The sequence below is a fragment of the Notolepis coatsorum genome (genome assembly GCF_963971535.1).
Source record: "Notolepis coatsorum genome assembly, chromosome: 18".
NCBI lineage: Eukaryota > Metazoa > Chordata > Actinopteri > Aulopiformes > Paralepididae > Notolepis > Notolepis coatsorum.
The window spans coordinates 15,799,292-15,810,875 of NC_140182.1; the positions used below are offsets into that span (position 1 = coordinate 15,799,292).

General features: G+C 40.7%; 2 protein-coding genes across 2 annotated transcripts in view; both read left to right on the forward strand.

The window, feature by feature from the left end:
* The first annotated feature begins 238 nt into the window (after positions 1-238).
* On the forward strand, positions 239-4,370 carry bet1l (Bet1 golgi vesicular membrane trafficking protein-like). The gene is made up of 4 exons (XM_084334446.1): positions 239-262; positions 695-780; positions 1,079-1,135; positions 3,015-4,370. The coding sequence occupies exons 1-4, from the start codon at positions 244-246 to the stop codon at positions 3,180-3,182; spliced, it is 330 nt and encodes a 109-aa protein (XP_084190572.1). The 5' UTR covers positions 239-243; the 3' UTR covers positions 3,183-4,370.
* A 462-nt stretch (positions 4,371-4,832) lies between these two features.
* The window catches only part of deaf1 (DEAF1 transcription factor), a 93,147-nt gene continuing 86,395 nt past the window's right edge, over positions 4,833-11,584 (forward strand). Inside the window, exons 1-2 of the mRNA XM_084334447.1 lie at positions 4,833-5,077; positions 7,317-7,446. Of these exons, the coding sequence (XP_084190573.1) occupies positions 4,988-5,077; positions 7,317-7,446 (220 nt within the window). The 5' untranslated portion in view covers positions 4,833-4,987. The remainder of the gene's footprint in view (positions 5,078-7,316; positions 7,447-11,584) is intronic.

An 11,584-nucleotide genomic window follows, 5' to 3' on the forward strand; every position in this document is an offset into this window, starting at 1 on the left:
CATGCACTTGTCCTAATAAACTAACTACACTGTAGCACTCAACACTTTGATGAACATTGTTACTTAGCTGATAGAGTTGTGCCCTTCCTGATGACTTGTCGTACAGAACTTGTACGTCGCTTTGGATAAAAGCATCAGCTAAAATGACTAAATGTAAAAATGTAATATAAATGCAAGAGGAAAATGCCTGTGCTTTTTGGTCTCAATGATTATCCGTACTAAGAAAAAACGTCAACAACCAACATGGCCGACTGGAACAGAGGTACTTTTGACACGTATTCAATTTTAGATTTTAAGAAACTAAACGTCTTTTAATTAGGTAATTCAGTTCACACCAGCTTGTAACGATAGACCAAGAAACTGCCTAACTATTTGCGCAAGAGTTAGACAAGACACTTGAGACTTGACAATGGATTAACGCGATTTAAATTAAGCTAACGTTAGTAGCGTTAAGTTAACGTTAACGACAATTTCCCTTTGCAACCTGGATTCGTCCAAAGCCAACTACTTTATTCTACGGTTAATAATCTGTATTTCACATTGTATTGTAGTCAGTGTAAGCAAGGCAGTTTCTCTACCCAGGATCAGTTATTTCATTCTGTTTATAGGACAAGTGACAAGCCGATAGTGATGACAGCCTGTGACATATTTACAAGACTGGCTATTTAACTTGTGTTTTTTATGGCTTTTACAGGACATGGCGGTGTTGATGATATGTTGGACGCCGAAAATAGGCTTATGGCTGAAAACTTGGCAAGCAAGGTCTCCAGATTAAAATCGGTATGTATATGTATCGTGATCTCAAAGTAAGGGTGGGAAGGGCCGTTACTGTAATGAATGGTAAAACAACAAAGTTGTGGTCTGAGGAGAAATGGCTGCCTGCATACTTGAATTGAAATAGTCTGGCTTTAAGTTCTATTATTTCTCTATTCCTGTCTTGGTGACAGAAATGCTGAGGGATAGATCAGACCATCAGGCCGCTCCACACAGTGGTCACTTGTGCTTATAGGAGGATGTGTACTTACTTATACGATAATGTCAATGATTGTCTGTTTTGTTATCTTTTGCCTTGTGGAAGCTTGCTTATGACATCGACAAGGAAGCGGAGGATCAGAACATGTATCTGGATGGCATGGTGAGTCTCTTAGACATGACCGCTGTATGCTTTAGAGATGGAACGATTCAATACAAATAAACAAGTGGGGATTTCACGGTAAATCAAACATAGCGAGTGAGGATTTTAACGTCTTCAAAAATCACTGCAGGGGGACAAATAACAATTCAACCCAACGGTCATTTGATTGAATCTCCATGCAAGGTTTTGATTGAATAAACATGAATTCATATCAACAACTACTATATTTTATACTATAAAGTATAATATATACCCCATTCATTAACATAACAGTCCATTCATTCATATTACAGCCTGGATTGTGCACCAATTTCAGCAGTAATTGCATGGGGAGAAATAGGGCTGCGTTCATTTATGTTTGGAGGTGGGAAGTTGGAGGTAGGAAATGAGTCATCTCCAACCTACGTGAGTTCAAGCTATAAAGTCGGGAAAACATAGACGCTCACACTAAACCTTTTTGGCAATTTGTCTTGCATGAACTACAACTCACAAAGACAGTTTACAACGACATATAGCTAATGCTTACAAATGCACTCTTAAACCAGCTAATGAACAACATTACCGTTTATACGATGTGTGTGTGTGGCCATGTTGAAATTACGTCAAATGACACTGAGGCTTGAACTAGGGGTTGAGAATTCATACCTGGGTTTGCGACTAGGACTAGAGTTGATGCGTCGTTTTATCAGATCTTTCCTGGTAAGAAGTTGAAATTTCAGACCTGAGTTATAATCGAATGCAGCATCAGTCTTCTAGCATCCCTTGTGCTACACTGAACACTAGACCTCTGACGGGGGAGGCAGGGAGCCAACAGAGGTCCATTGCCTGACTGTTGTAGTTTTCCAAAATACCACCCGGCGTTGACGCTGTCATTGTAATGTAATGAATCCTCAAAGAGCAGAACATCGACAGGTGCGTAGGAGAAGACCAATAGTAGAACAGATAACAAATACAAATAAAATAAAAAAGTATTACAAATACTATTACTGCACATTCTCTTCTTAATGTGTAATTGGAACATATTTATTGGGAACGTTTCTGTACAAAGACCTTCATCAGGTTGGTCCTGGTAAAGGTCTTTCAATAAATATTTTTGCAATTGCAAATGAAGAAGATGATGTGCAGGAGTCCTTTGTAATATGGAGGACCAGAGATGGTCTCCACCTTTAACCAATTGCATGTGCTGTGTGCATAGACGTAGATCTCAGGCTACCTTTCACACTGCTGTTGATGTTGAAAATATGCTCTGTGAAACTTGAAAATTACTAGGCATAGGTAATTTACCCTTGTGAAAATCACTAGAATAGAATTGAATAGAATTCCTTTATTTATCCCGAGGGTAATTCAGCACTACAGATCGCTCACAGTAATTTAGGTAGTCAAAAACAAAAGTCACGAATAAGAATAGAAAACATAAGAATAAAGAATAAAATATGGTCCGGGATATACATTCTGGTATGTATATACACATTCTAAAATATACAGCCAAAAAGATTTTTTTTTTTTTTATAATAATTTATTATTTATTTTCACTAATGTTACTGTATTACTTTTCTATAAAAAAAAAAGCGGGAGTTAATAACAAGCGCACCCAACTGAATGTGGACGTTTGACATGCAGCGCTTCTTCTAGTGGAGTGTAGTGAAAATAAAAGAATTACAGTAAATTATATTATTGCCTATATTTATGTCTTTCTACTATTACCCTGCCCATAACTGTACCTCCCCTCCCCCATGCTGCTATGACGCCCGAATGTCACCAAGGGGATCAATAAAGGAATATCTTATCTTATCTATGTTGAGTTGCAGCATTGCCTTACCTTTAACATCATCCACTGATGATTATGACATCCTCGTCTCTCTTCTCCTCCCGTAATAAGGACTCCAACTTCTCAAGCGCAACAGGACTGCTGACTGGCAGCGTGAAGAGATTCTCCACCATGGTGCGGTCCGGCCGGGACAACCGCAAGATCCTGTGCTACGTGTCCGGTGGCCTCGTACTGGTCTTCTTCCTCTTCTACTACATGGTCTCCAGGCTCCAGAGCTGATGACAATGATGAGGACCAATGGCTGGATTGACTCTTAAACCTTCTCATGAGCCAGCAGTAGGCAAATGTGGCTTTTTTACCAAAATGGCTCTGGAGACTATACCGTTATTAAGTTCTAAGCGGTGTTTGGATGATGTTCTCTTACCTAGCACTTCCCCTCCCATTCCCTCTTGTCGCGTCATTTGCTCAACGGAACTGCGGACGATGGAGAAAATGTGTACAAGCTAAGTGATCTCAGTTTTATGAGAACAGTATCCTTCCATGCACATATTTATTGATCTATCAAAGTAATAAAGAACTTAACCAAGGAATGGAGGGCTATGGGATTCTGTGCAGAATTCTATAGAGGTAAAAGGTCAACATTATTACGGGGATTCGGAACTGCTCTCCATCTAGGCCTATAAATGGCACATGCAACTGTTCGTATGTCTGGGTTATCAAAATTGGGAAATAATCAGTTGTCGGATTGTTTTATATTTTCAAAGGTTGGCTATTAGATATTTTTCTGGAACACAACTAATGACAAAACCAGCTATTGCAATTTGCAAATGGTATTTTTTTTTTTTATCATAAAAGGGATTACACATGCAATCAATATCAAGTCACCTGGGGTCCGTCTGTCCGTCAGACTTCAGAAGACTACCTGCCCGCTTAGATTAAGATTAAAATCCTTGTGATTGCTGAAGGGATTCATAGTGGATTTGCATTGGGTAGCTAATATGTTTGTCTTTTCATGCATTTTCCTTTTCTTTTAATCATAATTGATATTGTGCTAAGTTCTGCTAACATACTTACATACAGTCACCTCCTGATAACTGAGCGATAATTTTGTGCACTTTTCCATCCCCAGTGTAGGAAAATACTTTTCAATCCCATATTCTTTGTTCATTGGGGGGTCCATTTACATATTTACAGAATGGTTTGCAGAGTGGGCCCTGGAAATAGGCTTTCAGTTTAGGTCCTACTTTTTGTATTTGATACATTTAATAAATATTTTCTCAATTCACTAGTTTTCCCCCATGAATTCACAGGATGGGGCATGTGAACAAGGACAGCATTGCGGCTTCACAACATTCCTTTAATATCTCACATATCAGTTGGTGACTGTCGGTTACACACAATAAATTGGAGAGTTGAAATGAGATTTCATTTTCATAATAATGGTATATTAAAATAATTTTATTTGTGGAATAATGTGAAGTGTGCTCATTATTTCCTTCTTGTATTTAGATGGTTGTATTTCGTGGTTTTTTAACGTCCACAAACATGATTGATTGATTGAAAAGTTTATTAACAGATTGCAGAATGGGTACAGTACAGTACAACTCAATACATACAATTGTTAAGAGGATGCAGACCTGAGAAAGACTTTCGTCTTGTTTCCATCAGGGTCCCCCATTTTCAATTCATCATATTCTCTGTATTGTCTATTAACCCTGTTCTTTGTTATCAATTGTCCACAATATTATAGTATTATACCATTTAAAGTTCAAAATCATTTTGGCCACAGTGTGTCGCTTCGTATTATGTCGTTCTCGTTCGGTAATTTCCGGTGCATCTCTTTCCTGTGAGTTCATGAAAACAAACGACGCCATTTCTCGTCGCAGGCGCTTTAGTTGCAACAACTGTGTTCTGAACCTAATCCCGAAATTCATGTCCTCATCTGTAAAACGTTGCGTTCGCCATTTTTGCAACATTTCGTTTTTCAATCACTTCGATGATCCGCACGATCGGACGGGACGGGTAGCGTAGTGTTCCGATTGCTCCTCGGTTAGATTCGGCTTAAATCGCTAGCCGTGGTGAAAATGGACGAAACGGACTCGGCAACGAAGGCGCTTGGTTTGGATGGAACGCCCTCCGCGGCGGAGGCCGAGGAGGAGGAGGAGGAGGAGGAGGTGGGTTTGATTGATTGATTGAAAACTTTACATTTACAACTCTTATCAGCTGAGTAACAGACAATGTTCATCAAAGTGTTGAGTGCTACAGTGTAGGTTAATACATTAGGACAAGTGCACGACATTAAGGTTAGATTTTATTTTTATTTATTAACAGATAGGCTTAAATCCCTTTCGGCTAGATTTAAATTAGTATAGTAGTATACGGTAGAATTAGAATTAATACTACTAATTATTATTATATTATGTACTAATTAGAATGAATACTATACTACTAATAGTATACTATTAGTAGTGTAGTATACGGTAGTATAATTGATCATTTATTTATATAGTAGTACACGGTAGTACTACTCCACAAATCATGTTAAACCCAGATTCGGCTCAAACAAGGGACTAAACACGTTTAGCAATTATGCCACATCAATGTGGAACGCCCTACCCACAGCTGTAAAGGAATGTGAATCACTACCCACTTTCAAAACCACTCTCAAAGAGCACCTACGGGAGACTGCAATTCGAAACTGGCCCCTGTAAAATGTCCTAACGCAACCCCCTCCAATGTACAGTAAATGTCCTATTAAACCCAACAATACACGAGACCCTCTTCTTGGGACCAAGTAAGGTTTAGTCGATAATCCAATGTATAGTTACCCCCACCCCTCCCCGCCTACCCAACCCCCCACCACCTACAATGTACAGTTTCCCCCCCACCCCACCCCATTCCACCTACCCAATCCACCCCTCCTACCAACCTCCTATCTACCAACCTCCTCCAATGTACAGTTTCTTCGTCAAATGTATACTCTCTTTTTTAGACTCTTCTTGTATCAAAAACAGTACTGCATTTGTAAATCTGGTATGTCATAAATGTATAGATGTAGCAGTACGGTCTATCTGTATGTCATGTGTGTCATATGATGAATTGAAAATGGGGGACCCTGATGTAAACAAGACGAAAGTCTTTCTCTGGTCTGCATCCCCTTAACAATTGTGTGTATTGAGCCGTACTGTATTGTACCCATTCTGCAATCTGTTAATACAATTTCCAATCAATCAACCAATACACGACATACAGATAGACAGTACTGCTACATCTATACATTTATGACATACCAGGTTTACAAATACAGTACTGTTTGTGATACAAAAAGAGTAAAAAAGAGAGTATACATTTGACGAAGAAACTGTACATTGGAGGAGGTTGGTAGGTAGGAGGTTGGTAGGTGGGGTGGGGTGGGGGGGAAACTGTCAAAACCACTCTCAAAAGAGCACCTATGGGAGACTGCAATTCGAAACAGGCCCCTGTAAATGTCTAAACCCAATGTACAGTTCCCCACTCCGCCTACCCAACCCAACCCCCCCCCCACCCAACCACCTCCAATGTACAGTCCCCCCCCACCCCGCCTACCCAACCCCCCACCCCAACCACCTCCAATGTACAGCCCCCCCCCACCCCACCCAACCTACCCAACCTCCTCCAATGTACAGTTTCTTCCCCATCAAATACTCTCTTTTCTGGACTCTTTTTTTGTATCACAAACAGTACTGTATTTGTAGATCTGGTTTGTCATAAATGTATAGCTGTAGCAGTACTGTTTATCTCTATCTGTATGTCATGTATGTTACCGGTATATATATATTACGATGAATTGAAAATGGGGGACCCTGATGTAAACAAGATGAAAGTCTTTCTCTGGTCTGCATCCCCTTAACAATTGCGTGTATTGAGCCGTACTGTATTGTACCCATTCTGCAATCTGTTAATGAAATGTTCAATCAATCAATCAAAGTTACACACAGTCACGAAAAGGGGGGCTAGCTTAAAAAAAAAAAAATCGCTAGCCGTAGTTAGTAGGAAAATGGCCGACACAGACTCTGATGAAACATGGATGGACGACGTGGGTGAAAAAAACGCAGCCACGGAAGGTTAACCCGTTCACTACCACACTACAGAAGGTTAACCCTTTCACTACCACACTACAGAAGGTTAACCCTTTCACCACCACACTACAGAAGGTTAACCCTTTTCACTACCACACTACAGAAGGTTAACCCTTTCACTACCACACTACTACCAATAAAGATGGTTAAAACCGCAACGAAGGTACACAACTCAATACACACACAATTGTTAAAGAGAACGATGACTTTCGTCTTGTTTACATCAGGGCCCCCCCCCATTTTCAATTCATAAAAATGATTTGCATCATCATGATGACCCCCATCCAATCCATAGGTGGTGGGTTCGGATACCGAGTCGGAGGCCGAAGTCACCACGATGACAGTGATGGGAGAACCGGGGAACATCGACATCGGGGGAGCCGAGTCCTTGCCGCACCCTGACGATGCAGAGGAAGAATTTGCAGGCAAGAGGGGGGTTGCACCGTCCGTCGCCGACTCGGTTGAAATTTCTTTATTGGGAATAACCCCTTGAGATGAAACCATCTCGTTTTCAAGGGGGTCCGCAAAGACAATACAGAGTTATTTGACAATAATATATAACAAAAACAACAAACAACAAAAAACTAGACAAAACAAAACAGAAACAAAAACAACAAAACAACAGAGTAAGCACGCCAGCCAAGAAAATAAAGTAATCCAAAGATAAAAAGCATACAACAGTATAACAGCAACAACAACACAACGACAAGAACATGAACTGTAACACCAGCTATGTTTAATCTATCTAATATTATTCTATTGAGGTCCAAAGCATAGGCAGATAGTCTCACCATGAGAGGACAACATATTTTTAAACAATTTAAAAGATGATGTTGCTCGGATGTGGACAGGTAGATTGTTCCAGTCGGATGGAGCTTTAAACATAAAAGATTTTCTACCAGCTGATTTAAAGGTTTTTGGAACAGAAAAAAAGTGTTGAGTACAATGACGAAGTTGATAATTAGAAGTGAAAGGTACCATATACTGTTTAAGGTAATGAGGATAATTAAAGTAAATACATTTAAAAAATAAACTGTAACCAATGTTGTTGCCTTCTTATTGTGGGAGAAGGGAAGACTCACCGGTGTTGGGGATGTTGCTTCAGTACATTTCATTAAACTAACATACTAGTTGACCAACTAGGCTGCAGCAAAAAACTAAAAGCCAGATTTACAAACGTAAACATAAAGACAGAAAACACTCTCATCACAGACAAGCTGGATGTGGCCAAATAATACCTAAACATATTCTTTACAAACATATACCCACAACACTGGTTAATAAGCTACCCTCCCACTCAGGGCATTTTGGGGGTAGAACACACCATAGCCTACTACAAAAACCTAGGGGTTCGCAAAGACGACTTCAAACTGGAAATGGTAACAACAGATGAGGTACTCAAAAAAACTGAGCGCCCTCCAACCCAACAAAGGCCACTGGCCATGACAACATCCCCTCCAAATTCCTCAGAGACTCAGCAGCCGCCATCACCCCAGTCATCACACACATAATAAACCTCTCCATAAAACAGGGACACGTCCCCAAGGACTTCAAAATTGCGAGAGTGACCCCCCCTGCACAAAAAAGGCAGCAAATTAGACCCAGGCAACTACCGCCCTGTTTCTATTCTTACCTCCATCTCGAAAGTCATGGAAAAAATAGTCTATGAACAGGTCGAAAAGTACCTTGCGGAAAAAAATCGAATCTACGAATTCCAATCTGGCTTCAGAACATCCCACTCCACTGACACATGCCTTCTCTATTTGAACAACCACATCAAACAAGAGGTGGACGTGGGCAAATACTGCGGCATGGTCATGCTGGACCTACAAAAGGCCTTTGACACTGTCAATCACTCCATTCTGATTGACAAGCTAAAAGCAATTGGTTTTGATAGTTTATCAGTGAGCTGGATGCAATCCTACCTGGAGGGGAGAGAACAGATGGTAGAGGTAAACGGTACTCTACCCCCCTCCCAGTGAGCTGTGGTGTTCCACAAGGAAGCATACTAGGACCGTTACTCTTCCTAATTTATGCAAATGACATGTCGTCAGCTTGTGACTGCAACTTGTTCTTGTTCGCGGACGACTCAGCCCTGCTGGTCTCTGACAAGAACAAGTTACAGGTTGAAAAAACCCTCAGCTCAGAACTCGGAAAAATCTGCACCTGGCTCGCTGATAACAAACTATCATTACACATGGGCAAAACAGAGTCCATTCTCTTCGGATCAAATAACAAACTCAGCAAGACCGACAGCTTCTCTGTTACAGTGGGTGATAATATTGTCACAAGGAAAGATGAAATTACATACCTGGGTTCCATCCTAGAGGCAAATCTTTCCTGTGACAAAATGGCATCCAATGTAATAAAAAAAAAGTCAACCAAAGAACAAGATTCTTGTACCGGATCTCCTCATTGGTAAACAAGAATACCCTGAAGACTCTGGCAGGAGCACTCTTTCAAGGGTAATACGACCTCATGGTACCAAAGCACCTCAAAGGCACTAAAAACAAGATTACAAACATCACAAAACAAGCTGGTCAGACTACTGCTTGACCTTACTCCTAAAGCCCACCTCACCCCTGCCCACTTTGACAACCTAGGATGGCTTAGAGTAGACAACAGACTACAGCAACTTGCAATGGGCCTGGTCTACAAGATACACTACACCACGAAGGTACCCATGTACATGTCGAAATACTTCCCAAAGGTCAGTGAATACCACGACCACAACACCAGAGGGAGTTCCACGAATCATGTTCAACCCAGATTCGGCACAAACAAGGGTCTAAACACGTTTCGCAATTATGCCACATCAATGTGGAACTCCCTACCCACAGCCGTAAAAAAATGTGAATCCCTACCCACCTTCAAAACCGCTCTCAAAGAGCACCTACGGGAGGCTGCAATTCGAAACTGGCCCCTGTAAATGTCTGAACCCCCCCACCCACCCACCCCCTCCTAATGTACAGTTCCCTCCCCCTCGTATGTATATATTTACTGTTAGGATCTCTGTTTAACAGTACTGTATGTTTGCATATCTTGTATGTCACAAATGTAACAGTACTGCATATCTGTCTGTATGTCATGTATATGTCATAAATGTCATGATTAGCCGAGGGCGGCTAGGTGGTGTAGTGGGCAAGGCACTCGCCACCAGTGTGGAGACGCTAGGATTCGCGTGTTCGAATCCAGCTCTCCACATTGTTTTTCAGTTTGGCTGGTCGTCCGCAGTAATACACATTGGCCGTATTACGGGGAGGGAAAACTGAAGGGTGGGGATCGAACGTTGTGAACAAGCGACTCCTACAAGTCGGTTGGTGCGCCTGCGCAGTAGAATCAGGAAGTGTCGGGGGCAGCGTGAGCCTCCCACGCGTTACTCCTCGACACTGAGAGATCGAGCTGCGCAGGTGAAAAGATGCGACTGCTGTTACCTCAAGTACCGGAGGGGACTTGTGCTATGTATGACTTAGTCCACATTGCAGCCGGCTTGTGGGAGGCAAGAAACAGCGTTCGTGACAGGGGAGGGTTGAATTGGATGATACGAAATTGGGATGGGAGAAAATATGGAAAAATGGGAGAAAAAGTGGATAAAAAAAAAAAAAATGTCATGATTAGATGATTATATTTTTATATCTGTATATCTGTATATTGTGTATGTCATAAATGTCATTATGAATTGAAAATGGGAGACACTGATGTAAACAAGACGAAAGTCTTTCTCTGGTCTGCATCCCCTTAACAATTGTGTGTATTGAGCTGTACTGTATTGTACCCATTCTGCAATCTGTTAATACACGTTTCAATCAATCAATCAAAGCTATACACACAGTATATATACAGCTTTTGCAATAAACAACTGAGTGCTATATATTATGCAGTCATATGACTTCCTTTTGTATTATATTATTTAGTAATAATTTTGTATTGCTTTGCATATGTGGATATAATCATTAAGGGCAGCTTTCCAATAGTTAAACTCCTTCCAGTGTGAAGTAATTGGTCGTTTGCAAAACTGTGCTTTCAATGTAGCTTCCCAAACACTGACTTGGTTCATTTAGCCAATGTTGACGTTAGCCACTTAACTCTCTTGATTGATTGATTGATTGATTGATTGATTGATTTTTATTGTGGAGTAAAAGACAGCATCCAAGGGATAAAAACATGAGAAAGTGCAAGCACTTATTTCCATCATGGTCCCTGATTTTGGACATGGACAGACATCATAAAACATAGAGCATCATAATAAAACATACTAAAACAGAGCATCATAATAAAACATAGAGCATCATAATAAAACATAGAGCATCATAATAAAACATAGATCATCATAATAAAAAACAGAGCATCATAATAAAACATAATAGCAACCCCATACAAAAACACTCCCTACCCTCTCCCTCCTATGGCTATTCTATACTTCACTGGCTAGCCATTTCTTTATGGCACGTCTAAAACTTCCCCCCTCTTCGATGTTTTTCAGGGCCACTGGAAGCTTGTTCCACTCCAGTGCTGCAGAATATAAAAAAGTATTTGTGCCCATTAGGGAGTTACATTTTGCCA

Bases quoted from the DNA above. Each gene is read 5' to 3' on its own strand.
- bet1l (XM_084334446.1), top strand. The intron at 781-1,078 runs GTATGTATATGT...GCCTTGTGGAAG, and splicing joins AGGTCTCCAGATTAAAATCG to CTTGCTTATGACATCGACAA. The intron at 1,136-3,014 runs GTGAGTCTCTTA...TCCCGTAATAAG, and splicing joins ACATGTATCTGGATGGCATG to GACTCCAACTTCTCAAGCGC.